The 19,832-nt window shown below is 42.2% G+C and overlaps 1 protein-coding gene across 6 annotated transcripts in view; it reads right to left on the bottom strand.

The window, feature by feature from the left end:
- The window catches only part of MYPN (myopalladin), a 179,174-nt gene that overhangs the window by 86,881 nt on the left and 72,461 nt on the right, over positions 1-19,832 (bottom strand). For all 6 annotated transcript variants that reach the window (XM_075000208.1, XM_075000212.1, XM_075000213.1 and 3 more), the window contains 5 exons: positions 8,091-8,162; positions 7,737-7,878; positions 6,513-6,536; positions 2,337-2,453; positions 1,246-1,615 (listed from right to left, as the gene is read on the bottom strand). In XM_075000208.1, coding sequence (XP_074856309.1) covers positions 1,246-1,615; positions 2,337-2,453; positions 6,513-6,536; positions 7,737-7,878; positions 8,091-8,162 — 725 coding nt within the window. The remainder of the gene's footprint in view (positions 1-1,245; positions 1,616-2,336; positions 2,454-6,512; positions 6,537-7,736; positions 7,879-8,090; positions 8,163-19,832) is intronic.

The following is a 19,832-nucleotide window of genomic DNA, read 5'->3' as shown; positions in this document are numbered from 1 at the left end:
GCCTGTGCCAGAAAGGGACCAAAGTCTTGCCCATACATGCCAGGTGTGCCCAGTATGGGCAGGCAAGGTCAGCAAGGCAGGATCCAAGTGTGGAGGGTCTTGGTGGGTGAGGCAGGTGTGGGTTGAGAGGCTTCTGTGTGGGGTAAGATGAGTGCATGTGGCTCAGTAGGAGATCTGGGTATGGGGAGGGTCTGGACACAAAGGGGCTTTTTGGAGGGTTTTGGATGCAACAATAATGGGACTCTTTAGGAGAGTTCAGGTGAAGGCTGTTGGGGCTCAGCAGGGGCACTTGGGTGTGGGGGTGAAGGGGAGGGTCCAGATGCTGAGGATGGAGGCTCAGTGGGGTGAAAATCCAGGTGCAGCTGGTTGGAGCTCAGTAGGGTGGGAATCCAGACTCAGGTAGCATGGGGCTCGACAGGGTGGGAGTCCAGCTGCAGGTAGCAGGGTGCTCATCAAGGGATTCTGAGTGCAGGAGGGTGAGGCTTGATGGGAGGGTGTGGATATAAGGGAGTCTGGATGCACAGGAGATGGGCCGATGGGGGTGAGCTCCTTGTATCCTCCCCGCATCCCTTCCCCTTTAGTCAAGGAGTGATGGGAGCAGGAAACATGGGTTCGGGGAGAGTTCACAGAACTTCCTACAGCCAGGGGAGAAATCTGGGGTAGGTCCAACCCAGTCTTGCATGCTGTGCAGGAGAATAGGAAGGTCTGTCCTTCCCAGCTCAACCAGAACTAGCAGCTGTGCCTGGCACAGGATAGGAGCCACCAGCTGGAGTTTCACAGTCCCACTACTGCCTTACAGTGATCTAGCTCTCTGCCGGTTGCCCCAGGTACCTGCTGCTGGGGAGAACTGCACAACCACTCTTGTGATTCCCTTTTGCTTCCCTGTCAGAAACTTGTTTTTCTGTGGATAAGCAAAGAACTCTGGAGAGGACATAGATTCTGTGCATGTGCAGTGGAACAGAATTCCCCCAGGAATAGCATAAGGAGAGCTGAGTGAGAAACTTGCAGAGTGTGTTTGCATTTTGCCTAGATCCATGCATTATGATTTATCACTTACTTGCAGAAAGAACACAAAAATACCACAGAAATCACAAAACAAAAAGAAATGGGAGAAATATTTTTAAATTTTTTTAAAATGTTACAATACACTTCCATTTCCTTATGGAGTGCACATGAAATCAGAGATTGTTTAATGGAATATCATTCCTACCACTAATATTGAGACTAAAAATCTTTTTTACTTACAGTTTTGGTTTAGCCAGTACTGGAGGGGGCTCTTTTGTAGGTGAGGTTGGCTCTGATATTTTCACTGTCTGTCCATTAATCCTCTCCTGGAAGTAGTGGGGTCTGATCTGGTTTGCAGATAGCACTTCATCTTCTGGTGATGTTTCACTTGCTTTATCATCTTCAGGCAGTTTAAAGTGCACCCGGAGGCCTATTTTAGAACTTGACCTGGGTTCATTGTGGTTCACAAGAACCCCTTCTAATTTAGGTTTTGAGACTTGATCCACCACTGGAAGTGAAGGGATGGGTGGGGTATGGTGTTGTTCGGCAGCAATTGAGTTGATTGAGCTCATTGTATGAAGAACTGTGGTATTGCTATGGTCCCCAGGTCCTAAAATGGCAAACTGAAGCTGTTACTTAAATGTTGTGAATAAGACTACAGTAAAATCATAACTCCTACAGTTGGAAAAGCTCAGGTTAAAGTCTTATCTAGCTTTAGAATGAATTGCTTGGCTGTATTCATACAAAATCTATTTCTTAAACTTAATAGGAATATTATAAAGAGGAAAAATTAATCTTCCTGCACTTTGAAAGATCTAGAAGGGCTATACCCTTGCTCCCCAATTAGTTCGCAAGCATCTTCAGAATTATTTGGAAAAAATTCTCTGACTCTTATGGTTGCAAAAAAAACCTTCCAATCATGAGCTTAAGGCAAATAAGTGCTGTGCTGAGTCTTCCCCCCGGCCCCTTATTAATGCTTTACTCAACCAACTGCTTTGTGTCAAAGTAGCTCAATTCATATGAGTGGTAGTTGAGGACTTGGGCCAATGTGTTTATTTTGGGCTCTGTTGTAGAGTAAGAGAAGTGATAAACTGGAGAGAATCCAGAGAAATCATCAGAATAATTACTGATGAAATCCTGAAGTCAGTAAGAGTTTAGCTTGGAAAATGACGGCTGCAGGATTTGTCCCTCCATGTTCTGCAAGGATGGAAATAAGCACTCTAACTGGAGAAATTCAGTTCTGAAAAGACCCAGCAATCTGCTGTAATCAATCTGACAGGAAGATCCTTGCATAGGTACTGGCAAGAAAGTTAGTTAAAATTCTCTCTTACCTTTAACAGTCAGACTAGCAATGCTAGAGACAGTGCCATATTTATTGCTTGCAGTACATGTGAAACTCCCAGAATCTTCTGAAAACACCTCAGCAATTACCAAAGTGCAAATCTCCTCTGAAATTCATCAACAGAAATTTTAGTGGTTTATAGCTTACTGTAGGTGGACGCATACTAACCAACAACATGAAGAACACCTTGCCTATGCTAGGACATTCTCTATACATTTCCCACTATTGCTAAGACTGATTCAGCTTCATCAGTGTTAACACACATAAATTGGCCACCAGCTGCTACTGGCACATCTGCAGCAATTAGACTAGAGGTCTAATATTGTTTGCATAAATGAAGTTGAACAGGTGTTAGGAATGTCGGAGACATTTTCTAACATGTTCCTATTATACATATGGCCAGAATACAAGGTCCTCCTCACTGAGGAGTTTAAAATTGAATTTATACAAAGATGATAGGTTAAATCCTTCCAGACTGCATTAAAAAGTCTCTTAAGGTCTTAAATAAGTGGAAAAATGGGTATAAATAGCTGGAAACAGTTTGGCTGTGTCTACACTACAAAAATAACTTCGAAGTTGCTTACTTTGAAGTACAACTTTGAAGTAAGCAACTTCGAAGTTGAGCATCTACACACACTCTACTTTGAAGTTAAATGTTGAAGTAGGGCATTACTCTATTCCCGGGAATGGAGTAAGAACTTCAAAATTCGGCTCCCTACTTCGAAGTTAACTAACAGATACTAGCAGAAGACTGAACACCGGTCCTTTTTTGAATTCTTACCTTGATAAGAATACTTATGAATTCTTACAACACAACAGTAAAACCTTCACTGGTCCTTGAAAAAAAGTGGTGGGCCAAAATTCTATAATGTTGAAATGCTATCCACCCTTGCTGTTTGACTAAAAACAAACCGTTACACCACAATGGCTATGTCTACACTAGCCAAAAATTTCAAAATGGCCGTTCAAATGGCCATTTCGAAGTTTACTAATGAAGCCTGAAATACATATTCAGTGCTTCATTAGCATGCGGGTGGCTGCGGCACTTTGAAATTGATGCGGCTCACCGCCGCGCTGCTCATCCAGACGGGGCTACTTTTCAAAAGGGCCCCACCTACTTCGAAGTCCCCTTATTCCTATGAGCGGATGGGAATAAGGGGATTTTGAAGTAGCCGGGGTCCTTTCGAAAAGGAGCCCCGTCTGGATGAGCTGTGCAGCGGCGAACCGCATCAATTTCGAAGTGCCACAGCCTCCCGCATGGTAATGAGGCACGGAATATGTATTTCAGCGCTTCATTAGTAAACTTCGAAATGGCCATTTGCATGGCCATTTCGAAGTTTTTGGCTGGTGTAGACAGGGCCAATGTGTATTTATCAGCTCCACTTTGAAGTTAACTTCGAAGTAAGGGAAAATATGTGTAGACTCTGCTGGCTACTTCAAAGTTAACTTCAAAGTTAGCTCCTAGTGTAGACACACCCTTTATGAAGGATCATGCCATGAAGTTGAAAAAACAAACAAAGTGAACCCCACCTGCACTTAAAATCTGACTTTCAAATTTACAGGCACAATTTGTACATGGAGAGAACAGTGCCCACAGTTCTAGGTCAGAAAATCACTCTGTTCCACAGAGACTTGTGGGCACCAAACTGTGAATACCAATTTGGCAACCTGGTTTGAAAATCACTCTAGCTGTGTCTACATGACCCCTCCCTTTCAGAAGGGACATGCAAATATGGCCAATTGGAAATGCAAAGGAGGCATTGATTTAAATATCTCATGTCTTATTTGCACATTTCTGTGTGATCTGGCTTCCAGAAGGGCCATTTCTGGAAGCTAAAGCAGCCGTGTGGGCAGGGTTCCTTCAAAAGGTAACCCTCCCATTTCAGAAGCACCCTTCTTCCTGACATGTCCCAGCAACTGTTGCAAGCTGATAAATACACATTGTGGTGTAACTGTTTGTTTTTAGTCAAGCAGCAAGTGTGGATAGCATTTCAACATTATAGAATTCTGGCCCAACACTTTTCTTCAAGGACCAGTGAAGGTTTTACTGTTGTGTTGTAAGAATTCATAAATATTCTTATGAATGTAAGAATTTATAAAAAGGACCGGTGTTCAATCTGCTGTTAGTATCTCTAGGGAGACCATGCTTCATTTTGATTTGTTAACCCTGATTTATTGGAAGGATCAAGTAGCAGTGTAGAGGTTATTTGCGAATAATGGCAACAGAATGATACTATTATAATACCTAGATTATAATACTGATTTGCCAATCACTGCTTGTATGGACCATAAGAATAGCCGTACAAGGTTAGATAGAAGGTTCATCTAGCCCAGTATCCTGTCCTCTAACAGTGGCCAAGGAATGAACAGACTAGGTCATTATTACGTGATCCATCCCCCTGTCTCCAGCTGGCAAACAGAAGCTAGGGACACTACCAGCTCTGCTTATCCTAGCTAATAGCCATTGATTAACCTATCCTCCATGAATTTATCTAGTTCTTTTTTTAAACTTGTTATAGGCCTTGCCGTCACAATATTCTCTGACAAAGGGTTCCATGGACTGACTGTGCATTGTGTGAAGAAATACTTTCCGACACATTAACACGTGGTTTGAACCCAGAAGAGAATTTTCTGGGTCATTATAGGGGCTCGTTTGCATACTTGGCATAATCTAATTCTTGACTCCTCCCACCTCTTCTGCCCCTCTACTCTCTGATTTGCTCACCTTTTTTTTCTGATTTGTCCACCTTGATTACTATTTTTGGTACTCTGTGCCTTAAATATTGAGTCTGTTCTGGTCTGGCTATCATCTGAAGAAGTGGGTCTGTCCCACGAAAGCTCACCTAATAAATTATTTTGTTAGTGTTTAAAGTGCTATGTGACTGCTTTTTTCCTTTGTTTGTTTTAAACCTTCTATCTATTAATTTCATTTGTGATCCCCAGTTCTTCTGTTATGAGAAGAATTAAACAATATTTCCTTAACTATTTGCTCCACCCTAGTCATGATTTTATGGACTTCTCTCCTATTCCCTCTTAGTCATGTCTTTTTTAAGTGAAATGTCCAAATCCAAATTCTTCTTAAATGATCAGTGGATGGTGAGTCAAAAGCAACTACAACCAACTGAATATCAGCTAACAACTGCTTCACATTATTTAGCTGTGAAACTATTAGCTGATTAATGATGGCATAGGTGGATCCTGGTGGAAGTTCTATCTAATCATGCATGAGTTGAAATGAAAACTATTGTGAAGCAGGAGAAAAAAGTAGGAATCCACAGGGCTGTGTTAGAAACACTATAACCAAATAAAAAAACACTCTCTGCAAGGTACTGGAAGTGGGGATGGTGCAGAAGTTTAACTTTTCTTTATAAAAATGGCTATTAAATTAGTAATTTAATAATTTACTGCTATTTTCAAGGGATAGGGTACTCCCTGTTTTCAGACATACACCTTTTTCCTTTAATAATTAAAGTATCAGTAAAGCAATGACTTCCTTATGGGGAAGCATTCACAACATTCCAAATCTTCTGGCTTTTGTTTGTGTATTTTTGTATTTATAAATTAAATTGTGATGTGTAGGCCATGATCAACCCTGGCCTCTGCTATTAGGAAATCCAGCCACTGATAGGATTTCCTGCCAGGCGTGAAAGGCCTCATATGTCATTCTTAGATTTCACTTGTTGGAGGTGGGGGGATCAGAAGGAATAGCTGACATGGCTAAATATCTAAGGCAACGTTCCCTGACTGGTAAATTGGATAAAAATAGTCTATTTCTACATGATCTGATATACATCTGACCCCAAGAAAATAAGGGGTTTTAATATAGATTATTCCATTCATGTTTAGGTTGTGAGAATGAATACTTAGGTTCCAGGTTTGGTCAGGTCAGAACAGAGTGAAGGTCTTATTGTTTTCTTTTAAAATGAGAAGATACTCACTTTATGGAACATGGTACAATAAATAATATTTGTATAACAGCTACAATGTGTAAACATCAATGAGAATTTTATTTTTGAGGTCAAACACAGAAATTTGTACCAGGAAAAAAATGTACAACCATGAGTAAAAATGACCATCAGCTTTGTTTTCATTGTTTCTTTTTATTTTGCCTGATTAAATCTTCACACTTATTTTACCAAAAAGAAATAAAACAAATTATATTTACCTGGTTCAGCCATAGATCGAGGTTCTAAAGGGGAAAAACAACAGCAAAAGAATTATTGGCTAGAGTATATCATTCATTTTACAAATATGCTTCATTTTTCTCACAATGACCCACTAAAAAGTGATGTCTCAGTTCTCCGTTTAATGTAATTTGCCTTTCAGTGTAAGTTTCTGATGAAATGCCAAGAGAAAACCTGACATTGTAGAGTCAAGAGAATAACAAATCCATTAAGTGCATCTTCCTGTTCTTGGATGGTCAGGAGAGGATAACGTTTCAAATAACTCTTTGGAAAAAGCAGGAAAAGATTATCTGCATTTTGAAAATAGGAGTTCATAAGTCAATATGTATATATTGACTTGACATGTTAATGATTATTTACCACAAATGTGTGTAGTTTGTATGTGAATTAAGCTAACTGCGTACACAAATAAGTGGCTAGCACTGGATAAACACCATTATACTAGCAGCTAACATTAAATACAAGATTAAACTCTTTTTCAGCTGATGTGATTGTGCAGAAATAGAGTAGGAGACACAAAAGACAGAAAACAGACAAGAAACAGGTGAAGGGGCAGTAGAGGGAGATGAAAGCAGAAGATGGTAGTGAAATAGAACTCAAAAATATCTAGGGAGAGGACAATAAAGGAATATTTGGTCAAAAACTCAAGAGAAATCAAATCCAACCAAACAGACGTTGTGAGTGCTTGTGACAGATTACATTGGAATTCTTTCCTAGTCCTTTCTACACACCAAAATAACCAGTGTGAATTCTAACAACTTAATTCTAAAGCAGAACTTCAGAATTGGGGTCCATTGGAAGCAAGGACTCTCTGCTTAACACATAAGGAAGTTGACTAGTTTCACCTGGTGGAAAAGAGGAAGCTTCACCCCATGAGAGAGTACAGGGGACTAGAATTTTAAGTTGCAAACAGAACCCACTGAAGAGATATTCTGAATGAGTACATCTCCTTTGCTACACCCCACATGAAGCACCACCCACTTTTTGTATTAACACCCAAGGGATCATAGAGAAGTGAGACTTATGTGTATCTTGAGTTAATGCAAAACTACATCTGCTGCTGGGGACTCTGGTTTGTCATCATAAACCATAGTTTAATACAGACCTGTGCACTGTAACCATACATTCCAAGAGCAAATGTGCCAACATTTTTGTTAAATTGTGTATAATATGGCAGACAAAACATTTCCATGCAGGAAACATACTTTTCTGTAATATTCTAAAATCTGGAGAATCTTGTATTAATGTCCCTTCTCTGTACCATTCAACCTTTGGAGAAGGAGCTCCTTTCACCCTGCACTCAAAGACAACCAGCTGACCCTCAGAAGCTGAAATATCCTGTAGCGTCTAAAATATAAAAAAGATCAATAAATTGTTTAATTATTCTGAAAGTAAAATTGAGTCTTATGACTTAGTGACTTTTTTAAAAAAATCCGATAGACAATAATACTGTGATTTCCTTTTTGCTATAGCACAACAGTAGAAAACAAAATTTTAAATAACATGCAAAAAATGTGTTGATCTATTTCATTTTGAAATGTGTAATCAAAACAAGTTACCTTTGTAAACACAGGAGCAGCTATTAAAGGTCTTCCATCCAATCCTTGCAAATAATTAGTGGAGCTTTGACTCTGTAGGTTAAGAGATATGCATTTCTGAAGTTTAGATATACAGTGGGTATTATGCAGTACACAGGAGAAATATACTACATCTTCTCACACTTCAAATGCAATCAATTGAAAAGTGAGAAGAGTCATTACCAGTCAAGTTAACCATTATTTAAGTGTTAACTTGGAAGCGTTTTCTGTTCTGAAGCTTATAACTGTATCCTTGTCTTAAAAATGGTGAGGAATTTATTTAATTCAGGATAGTTATTACCAGGGACAATGAGTGCAAGGATTGCAGCAGGGGCTAGGGAAGAGAGGGAGAACTGACTACGTGCTCCTGCCCCACTCCTTCCCCTACTCTGCCCATGCCCCTTCCCCTCCCATCCCTGCTCTGCCCATGCCCTACCTATTCCTGCAGAAGTGCCACACCACTTGTCCCTGGAGTGATGGGTCCTGAGAGCAGCACAAGCTAGGAAGTTTGAGCTGTTCTTGGGCTGTGCCCCTTGGGGGAGAGGCAAAACTATCCCTGCACTCATTGGAAGCAGTGTGCTGCTGATTGTGAGTGGGAGGGCCCCTCTCCCAAACGCTGGGTGTCACATGGCTCTTTGTAGAGCCCCACGTGTCACTTATTAGCTGCGTCTACACGTGCACGCTACTTCGAAGTAGAGGCACCAACTTCGAAAAAGCGCCCGTCGCGTCTACACGCGTCGGGCACTATTTCGAAGTTAACTTCGACGTTAGGCGGCGAGACGTCGAAGTCGCTAACCTCATGAGGAGATAGGAATAGCGCCCTACTTCGACGTTCAACGTCGAAGTAGGGACCGTGTAGACAATCCGCGTCCCGCAACGTCGAAATTGCTGGGTCCTCCATGGCGGCCATCAGCTGGGGGGTTGAGAGATGCTCTCTCTCCAGCCCCTGTGGGGCTCTATGGTCACCGTGGGCAGCAGCCCTTAGCCCAGGGCTTCTGGCTGCTTCTGCGGCAGCTGGGGATCTATGCTGCAGGCACAGGGTCTGCAACCAGTTGTCAGCTCTGTGTATCTTGTGTTGTTTAGTGCAACTGTGTCTGGGAGGGGCCCTTTAAGGGAGCGGCTTGCTGTTGAGTCCGCCCTGTGACCCTGTCTGCAGCTGTGCCTGGCATCCCTATTTCGATGTGTGCTACTTTGACGTGTAGACGTTCCCTCGCTGCGCCTATTTCGATGTTGGGCTGAGCAACGTCGAAGTTGAACATCGACGTTGCCGGCCCTGGAGGACGTGTAGACGTTATTCATCGAAATAGACTATTTCGATGTTGGCTGCACGTGTAGACGTAGCCATTGTTATTACCAAGTTACCAGAGAACATCCTCAAATTATTGCTGCATTGAAATATCCTTGCAGTTGTATCAGTCCTTGCTTGACTGGCTTCTGTGAATCACTTTGCTCTGATTGGCCCCTGTTCGCAGAACTTTGTTTATTAGCCCAGCAAATGGCTACCTCAGCATCTGACTTGACCCTTTCATAGCCCCAACACCTCATATAACTCTCAGTCTTGACACTGTCTGCTCATGTTGCTCCTCCATGTCCCTTTAAAAGGCTTGTTTCCCACATCCTGCTCTCTGACAACCAACCCAGTCTATTCTAGCAATACAAAACAAGCATAAAACTCTCTTGCAGTTGTACCATTAGTAACAGCAGTGGGTATGCTAGTGTAGGTAAAACTATAGAGAGATGCTGAGGTTTTAAGCACGGTGTTGTTTATCCCTGTTCCCAAGAAGTCTTCTTGAAAGTGATAAAAATAGTGGGAGCTGGCAGATCCCCAAAGTGAAGCTCCCACCTTTACTGGTGCTGGTGGAACTGAATATGTGTTACTAATCATGGAAAAGTTTTAGAAAAAAGACTAGGCCTAATTCCTCTGACTGGCTGAGACAGTCCATAATGGCCGTGGCTACAGTAGCACCCCCCTTTTGAAAGGGGGATGCTAATGAGCTACTTTGGCAGATGCTAATGAGGCACTACCATGCATATGCAGCACCTCATTAGCATAATGGCAGCTGCACGCAGTTCAAAAGTTCCACTTTCAAAACATGCACCGCCAGTGTAGACAGGGGCCTGTCGAAAGCCTCTTCTTCCCAAAACCAATTGGAAAAAAGGGGCTTTCGAAATCTGGGTGGTCCTTTCGAAAGCCCCCTGTCTACACTGGTGGTGTGTGTTTCAAAAGCAGCACTTTCGAAATGTGCACAGCTGCTGTTATGTTAACAAGGTGCTGCATATGCATGAAATCACCTTGTTAGCATCTGCCAAAGTGGCTCATTGGCATCCCCCTTTCGAAAGGGGGCTGCTATTGTAGCCATGGCCAAATGAGATTTGTCTATCGGTAACTGGACAACTATATCTTAACAGCCTGCACTTGTAAATTTAAAAAAAAATTAAAACAGACAATGAATTGATGTGGCAGATTTGATTATCTGATTTAGTATAGTAACATGCACAGCTTTAGAACATAATAAACAAAAGTTTTCTTCTAAAACTACTGCCTGTTCATTTTTAAAAGTATTTTGAATATGTTCCCAAATTGGATAGGGATGTTTATAGGGTGAAAGATAGGGTTTCCACAAGAAAATCCTGTGTGAAATCCTGTCTGCATTTAAGTCTATGGGAGTTTTGCCATCCACTTTCATAGGGGACACAATTCCATTCCAAACTTTGGTTTGCAAATGTGAAAATCTATTCCCCCCATGAATTTTCTTTCTAAATTTGTTAAACACTCTTACTAAATTTGAATTTGATTACTATTTACTTTTGTCACTAAGGAGAAGCAAAAATAAATATAAATAAATCATTGCTCACTAGTTACTACATCCCACCTTTTAGAAGGACCACATGTTAGACAAAAAGGCTCCATGATTTCTAATCAAATAAGTGCAGAGGTTCTTTATTACTTAAACATTGAGCAAAGAACAAGAAAACTGGGGAAGTGTTTGCCTGAATGTTTTTTATCAATTTTACTATATTTTGAAAAATCATTCAGGAATTATGTATTGAAGAAATGCAAAAAGAATTTTGTTTTCCTCAAAAAAAGTGTGCTACACATGGAAGCGGGCTACACAGGTTATAACATCATGCACAGGAATCCTTGGCTGGGTGAACTGTGTCACCAGCTATTTGTTGTGCTTTATGTGAAGTGTGTTTGTGTTTCTGGAATGTTACAAAGTGGATATAATGGTGGTAGCAAACTGCATAGAACTTGCAAGAGCACAGATTGCCAAAGGGAAGAGTTTGGAGGAGATATGAGGAAACCAGTTTGTATGTACATGACTAGAAGACAGCTACAGTTGCAGCATTTCTGCACATAATTTTCATAATAAAAAGCTTGTTTAGCTTTATAGTAAGGAGTTCTTTCGTGGCATTATCTCGCATGAGATATATGAAACAGTGCAGTTGAGGATCCAGACCAGGATATTTAAACAGAACAGAAATTGTTCTGTAGAATATGGATAGTGGTAGTAATCTTCCTGGATATGCTGTTGCCTGTATTTCATGAAACTCTTTTAAAAGAGTTGCTTTACTATTTTAGCCCTAGAAAAGCCACTGAATTCTTCATTATATGCATTTTATCTGCCATGGTTACTGAGGCAATGCAAATCCATGGAGGCTGATTTTACAGAGCTGGGTGAGTGAAATCAAAATGACAATATCATGCTGGTTGCAAAGTTTTGTTTGTTTTTTTTAAACTATACATTATATAACTTGCTAACAAGGGCTTGTTGTACAGTTCCTTTGTGGGGGAGCAGAAATAGACAAAAATCAATATAGTTAAATATTCAGTTTAATATTCATGTTAAATTCATATTCACATAAAATTATATTCATATTCAGTTCTGGAGGGAGGAGGCTTTTAAATTTTAAAGGCAGTCTCTTATAAGTCAACAAAACTGAAACTGCTGATTTTTTCCAATTAGACAGCTGATGGCCTGGCTTGCCCAGGCAATGCTGTCAAAGAATTAATCCTGTTCTTGTTGAAGTCAACAGCAAATTTCCATTAGTTCAGTGACTTGGCATCAGGTATACAGTTACCAGTTGAATTTCAGGAAATGGAAAAATTTACCATAGTTCGGCCCACCCCACGTTTATACAGGCATTGGAAATCTGTATTGACTGATACCTTGAAAATATCTGGTAGTGGGCTGATCCAGAGCCAGCCTTAGGATTTGCGAGGCCCTACACAGTACTATTAAATTGGTGACTGTAGCTGGGATGGCAGTGGAAGGGATGATGGTTTTTTAGAGATTTGATTTTATAATCTTCAGCAACACACCAGTATTTTTAAAACAGATTTTCAATCAAACTGTAGAGTAATACCGTAAATTCAGAAATAACAGCAGTCCTGTAGCACCTTAGAGACTAACAAATGCTGCATACTAACATTGCTCTCCGAGACAGTAAATGCAGAAACCGGCAGGGTTTGGACACACACTAGCTAACCTTGGCTGCGTCGATACCAGGGGTGCGGAAATGGGGGGGAAAGGGGGTGCTAAATTTCAAAAGAGGGCACAGCACAATCATCTACCCCTCCACCCTGCACGGAGGCCTGCTGCTGCCTCTCTCAGCTCAGCAGCTCTTCCCTGTGCCGCACTGCCTGCCTGCTTCCCTGCCTCTGGCTGTCAGCTGCATTTCTGGTCCTCCACCCCTACCCCAGTGGTGGGGCCTCTGCAGCCTCACTCCAGTGTCTCTGGGGTAGGTTGACCTGTGCTACCAGCCCTCCTGCCTCCTGGGGGCCCACCATCCCCTAGGAGTACTGGGAATCATTTCTGATTTCCCAGCCTCAGTAAGCTGGGAGGCACGTGTAGCAGAGGCAGCTGAGTTGGGGGTGTGCTTCCACCAGGACAGCCCCTTTGTTCAGCTTCCTGGAGAGAGTTCAGGCTTTTTTTTTAAGGGCCGGGCAGAGAGCATTGAAGATCAGAAAAGATGTTTCTGAGTTGACGGAACAGCAATATAGGGTGAAATGCAATGAGGTAAGGAAAGCATCCAGAAAGGATAAGGATAAATGGTTAGAGGAGGAATGTGAAGCTATAGAGAGGTATTATGGCTAATGTAAGACCAGGGAGGTGTATAAGACAATTAAAAATACTAATAGGAAATGGCAACCGAAGCAGATGGTGATCAAAGATGAGAACAAAGAAGTGCTCATGAACAGGAAGAAGATCGTGCAGCAATGGATGAGATATTGCACAGATCTATACAAAACACAGTTGGACCTGAGTCTCTCAGACAGACTGATTGAAGAGCTGAAAGAGATATCTCCACTGAGCATCAAGAAGAAGAGTGATATTTCGAAGAAGGAAGTAGAAAAAACAGCAAAATGACTAAAGAACAAGAGCCCTGGAAGTGATAAGATCACAGGAGAGATGATCAAATAAGGCAGAGAAAGCATGATTCAGGAAATACACCAACTATGTAATATAGCATGGAAAGAAGGGAAGGCGCCTAAGGAATGGACAAGATCTGTGCCAGTGACAATACCCAAGAAAGGAAGTACATTGGAGTGCAAGAACTACAGAACGATTGCCCTAACAAGTCATCTAGGCAAGGTGCTGATGATGATACTGACACAGAGACTAAGATCGCAGATAGAAGAACATATAGCCGATGAGCAAGCAGGGTTCAAAAAAGATAGGCGTACCATACAGCAGATATTGGCACTAAGACTGATAGTGGAGAAAGCTCGATGAACAAGAACGTATGCACTTGCTTCGTTGATTTTCAAAAGGCATTAGACAGTATAGATCAGAAAGTGACTTGGGCTGTGTTGGACAGCGTTATGGACTGATCATGAACATCGATAAAAGAAAAACAATGGTATTTGGAGGTAAGGAAATAGGAAGGAAAATCAGTGTTGATGGTATTGAACTAGAAAATGTAGAAAAGTTCACGTGTCTGGGGAGCAACATAACGTGATCTAGACTGTAAGAAGAAAATAACGACTAGAATGGTGAAAGAAAGAGCGAGTTTGAAGGCGATGGATGAGATCTAGAAAAGCAAAGCAATCAGCTTAGGAACGAAGCTGAGTGTCTTGAAAACGTGTATTCACCATGTTGTACAGATGTGAGACATGCGTGATAATGAAAGATTCAAAAAGAAGACTATTGGCATTTGAAAGTAGTTATTATAGAAAGATTCTGAGAATAGGATGGATGCAGAAGGTCACCAATGAGGAATTATACAGAAAGATACAGCCAAAAGAGAACCTGCTGCAGAAGGTTATAAAACAGAAACTACAACTATTTGGGCATATTTGCAGAATGGACGACGAATGAAAAATCAAGACCCTGGTATGTGGCATAAAGGACAGTTCAAATAGGAGAGGCAGACGCCACAGAGAATGGACAGATGAGATAGTAGATTGGTGCGGAGGTAGTCTACAGAAACATACCACTCCGCACTGGACAGGGAAATATGGAAGGAAATAGTGAGAGACGCACCAGACACCAACAGGTGCTGAGCCCATGGTTATTGATGATGATGATGAGGAGGAGGGTGAGGGGCAAAGTGGGGGAGTGGGCTCTTTAAACAGCAGCGGCCTGTCGTTTTTTTGTTTTTGTTTTTTCCCAAGCTGGAAAGTGGGTGGGATGGGCTTTTGAAACACCAAAGCTGTGTCTACACGTGCACGCTACTTCGAAGTAGCGGCACTAACTTCGAAATACCGCCTGTTGCGGCTACATGCGTCGGGCGCTATTTCGAAGTTAACTTCGACGTTAGGCGGCGAGACGTCGAAGTCGCTAACCTCATGAGGGGATAGGAATAGCGCCCTACTTCGACGTTCGACGTCGAAGTAGGGACCGTGTAGACAATCCGTGTCCCGCAACGTCGAAATTGCCGGGTCCTCCATGGCGGCCATCAGCTGGGGGGTTGAGAGATGCTCTCTCTCCAGCCCCTGCAGGGCTCTATGGTCACCGTGGGCAGCAGCCCTTAGCCCAGGGCTTCTGGCTGCTGCTGCGGCAGCTGGGGATCCATGCTGCAGGCACAGGGTCTGCAACCAGTTGTCGGCTCTGTGTATCTTGTGTTGTTTAGTGCAACTGTGTCTGGGAGGGGCCCTTTAAGGGAGCGGCTTGCTGTTGAGTCCACCCTGTGACCCTGTCTGCAGCTGTGCCTGGCACCCTTATTTCGATGTGTGCTACTTTGGCGTGTAGACGTACCCTCGCAGTGCCTATTTCGATGTGGTGCCGCCCAACGTCGAAGTTGAACATCGACGTTGCCAGCCCTGGAGGACGTGTAGACGTTATTCATCGAAATAGCCTATTTCGATGTTGGCTTCACGTGTAGACGTAGCCCAAGATATAAAGGACCAGCATCTGATGAAGTGAGTCTGTGCTCACGAAAGCTCATGCTCAAAACTTTTCTGTTAGTCTATAAGGTGCTACAGGACCCTTCGTTGCTGTTACAGATCCAGACTAACATGGCTACCCCTCCAATACAAGATATAAAGAGTTTTAACATACATAAAGCACTCCATCTCACAAAAAAGTCACGTTATTGTTTTTGTGTATATTCACATTTATATCCCGATCAATAAAGTCTTTACATTCTATGTACTTATTTTCTTATACTTGCTGAAGGTTTTTGTTTTTGTATGAACATAACTGAAATTTCTGTCGGTTTGGATTTTATTAGACAGGTTGGGGGGCTCTGGCTAATTGCAAGGCTGAAAAGGAGGGACCAGTTAAAAAAGTTTGCTCACTCTGGTCAACACTACAAAATGAGATCAAATTTACTAAAGTTGTATTGTTCTCATTCCCTTCCCTTGAAAACAAATGGCCATTTTTCAGAAGTCTCTTGCCCTGTACAAATGTGAAGTGCAGAAAAGAACTTTTTGGCTTCTCCTGCTAAAACCTGTGCAGGGAAGATGCCTTCATCACGTGCAGGGAAGGATATGTCCTTGTGTGGAAGTATGCTCCGCACTGCACAGCCACCACATAGTGTGGTGGGGTAGGGGCCAGCCCACCAGCCGCATGGTGCCTGGAAGGGGGCTGCCTTGTACAAATGTGACACAGAGAAAACAAGTTGGACAACCTGTTGAAATGGTTCAGTCAGCTGGGTTCTCTCAGCACATACTAAACAAGTTTCTTGGCCTCTCCTGCTCAACCCTGTGCAGGGAAGAAGCCTTCACCTCATGTAGGACAATTAACAAACATAAGGAAGATATGTGAGTCCACAAAAAGGAGGAAGAGTCATTTGAGACTGAGGATACACACCATTTTCCTCAGGCTTTTCTGCTAAATCCTTTGCAGGGAAAAATCCCTCTCAAGCACTGAAACCCCTGTACAGCTCAGGACATGCTGCTGTCTGCAGACACGGTCTGCACAGCCCAGCAGCCATGTGGTATGGAAGGGGACTTGATTTTCACCCAGCACTGCTGCATGTCCCTGGTATTTATTCAGCACAGATTCATCCACTCACACAGAAATGAGATCCTGGATCTCCTGATGGCTCCATGCTTGGAGCTCTTTTGTGACCCTGAGAAATCACAGCTAGGTGCAATCACCATGCTGGCCATAAAGAAAATTATTTCAAATTGATGGGCTTCCTGTTTCCTACTTCCTGCACACCTGGAGAGCAGCAGAGGTGAAAGAGGCCAGAACTGACACATTTGGGGCACTGTGGGATCCCTCTGGAGGCCAATAAAATCAATTTAAAATAACAGAGTTCCATAGTAACATAAATTCAACGTCATAAATTCGAACTTGACATTACACCATATCAGAGGGACAGGGTGAGAAAGTTGACCTTAGCGCCCATTAAAATTGACCTCATGGTATTTGCAGTAAAAACAAGTTACATTGTAAAATTAAGTGCCTTAAAGTTGACTCTGTGCTCTAATATACACATAGCCCTAGCAAGGAGGGCTTTAAACAAGGTTCAGTGAGGGCAGGTGACTAAATTAAGTGAAAAACAGGGGACCTGGGAAATGGGTCAGAAATTGGGGGGAGCATGGTCTATAATAGCAGAGATAAAGGAGAGACAAGGCAGAATTAGAGGGCAAAATCAAATCAGGATCTTAGTTGTCTGTACACCACTGCGAGAAGTACAACAAATAACCAGGAAAAACTTGAAATGGTAGTAAATAAACAGAACTATGTTATAGTTGGTCTCACAGAGAATTGGTGTTATAATACATGACTTAAATATTCATATAGAAGGGTACAGTTTGCACAGTGAGTATAGACGGAGAAATAATGGAGGAAGCGTTGCCTTATATATTAAAAATGTATACACTTGAGCTAAGGTTGAGATGTGTGTAGGAGCAGACTAGTTGAGAGCCTATGGGTAAGATTAAAAGGGATAAAAAAAACCAGGGATGTCATGGTAGCAGTCTGTTACAGACCACCTAACCAAGAAGAGGTGGATGAGGCTATTTTAAACAACTAACAAAATAATCATGGGACCTGGTGGTGATGGGGGACTTCAGCTATTCAGTCATCTGTTGGGAAAATAACATGGCAGAGCACAGATTACCCAATAAATTCTTGCAATGCGCTGGAGACAGTTTTTTATTTCATAAGGTGGAGAAAGCTGGTGGGGGAGAGGCTATTCTAGATTTGACTTTGACAGATAGGGAGGAGCTGGTTGAGAGTTTGACAGTAGAATGCAGCTTGGGTAAAAGTAATCCTGAAATGATAACAGTTCATGATTCTAAGGAATGGAGAACCGGAGACCATGATTGTCCAGCTGCCCTGGGAGGGATGGGGCTCAGGCCAGGCCAAGACCAGTGCTGGGGCCATGTCTGTCTTTCCCTCCAGCCACCAGGCAATGAGTCCACACCACCCCCTTGGATGGGGGACTACAGGGACAGAGGCTGGGGCAGTAAACTGGGGTAGGGATTGAACTTGGCTCTGTGAGGTGTGAGGATGATGAAAGGGGCCGGGCCTTGGATGGAAGAGCCTGGCCGGGACCTACTTTTACCAGATAGGCCTTCACCCACCACCCATGCCTGTACAGATAGAGGCATTGCTGGAGACTGGTGGAATCAGGGAGCTGAGGGCAGGTGGTAGTGAGAGACAAATACCTTTACCAATATGGCTCAAGATGGGCAAATTGTTTCATGGTGACTACTGTATACACACTTCTTATGTAGCTATATAAACATTTCCAGTTTCGTAAGTGAGACATGCTGATAACAATGATGGGAAGCCTTAGGTTAACTAAACTGAACTGAGGTGAAAATGACTTACAGAAAGCACAAGCTAAATTTATTTTGATAACATATAGAGGCACACTTTCAGATGGCCTTTAAATTTGCTGAAGTAAAGTATGTATCCAACCATGGGAGTACAGTTTCTGCATTTTTGTATGCAAACTGAACATTTGCATACCTAATTACAGAGTTTGTGTTAAACACAAGTTTAAAAGTACAGAATGAAAGGCTGCTTCTGAAAAATGTGACTCTGAAGTCTATAGGAGAAAAATGCTGATGAGTGATTAAGTCCTTCGAGTCCATAGGAGAAAAAAAATGTAAGAGATTATTTTCTTGGAAAAATGGGTGAATGAAAACTATTTTGAATGTCCTTAGAAACATCCTCCTCTCTGTATTTCATATGTCACACAATGAAAGGCCTGTTCCCTTGTCAAGTCAAAACTGACAGACATCACTTTTTCTCTTGAAAGGACATCTGCTCTGAGAAAGTACTAGAAAAAATAGAAAAGATAATGAAGGTGTACAGAGTTAAACAAAGGAGGACTTGTACCTACTAGTCTGCCTAACAACTTTACTGTTATCCGTTGTATGCCTTCCTAATATGCCTAGAATGTCCAGTTAAATGGAAATCTTTAACTTGGGTAATTGCTTCAACTATTCCATTAAAACAAAAATGCAGTAAAGTAGCACTTTAAAGACTAACTAAATAATTTATTAGGTGGGCTTTCATGGGACAGACCCACTTCTTCAGACCATAGCCATACCAGCACAGACTCAATATTTAAGGCATAGAGAGCCAAAAATAGTAATCAAGGCTGACAAATCAGAAAAAAAAACGATCAAGGTGAGCAAATCAGAGAGTAGAGGGGCGGGAGGTGTGTGTGTCAAGAATTAGATTAAGCCAAGTATGCATGGCTTAATCTAATTCTTGACTCCCTCCCTGCCCCTCTACTCTCTGATTTGCTCACCTTGATCATTTTTTTTTCTGATTTGTCAGCCTTGATTACTATATTTAGTTCTCTATGGCTATGTCTACACTAGCCCAAAACTTCGAAATGGCCATGCAAATGGCCATTTTGAAGTTTATTAATGAAGTGCTGAAATACATATTCAACGCCTCATTAGAATGCCGGCAGCTGCGGCACTTCAAAATTGACGCAGCTTGCTGCAGCGCGGCTTGTCCAGACAGGGCTCCTTTTTGAAGGATCCCGGCAATTTCAAAATCCCCTTATTCCTAACATCAGGTAAGAATAAGGGGACTTCGAAGTAGCCGGGGTCCTTTCAAAAAGGAGCCCCATCTGGACGAGCCGCACCAATTTCGAAGTGCTGCGGCTGCTGGCATTCTAATGAGGCGCTGAATATGTATTTCAACACTTCATTAGTAAACTTCAGCATTGCCATTTGCATGGCCATTTCGAAGTTTTGGGCTAGTGTAGACGTAGCCTATGCCTTAAATATTGAGTCTGTTCTGGTATGGCTACTGTCTGAAGAAGTGGGTCTGTCCCACAATAGCTCACCGAATAAAT

The sequence above is a fragment of the Carettochelys insculpta genome, chromosome 7 (assembly GCF_033958435.1).
Source record: "Carettochelys insculpta isolate YL-2023 chromosome 7, ASM3395843v1, whole genome shotgun sequence".
NCBI lineage: Eukaryota > Metazoa > Chordata > Testudines > Carettochelyidae > Carettochelys > Carettochelys insculpta.
Note: the sequence above shows the minus strand (reverse complement) of the source record. Positions and strands in the feature narration are given on the sequence as shown.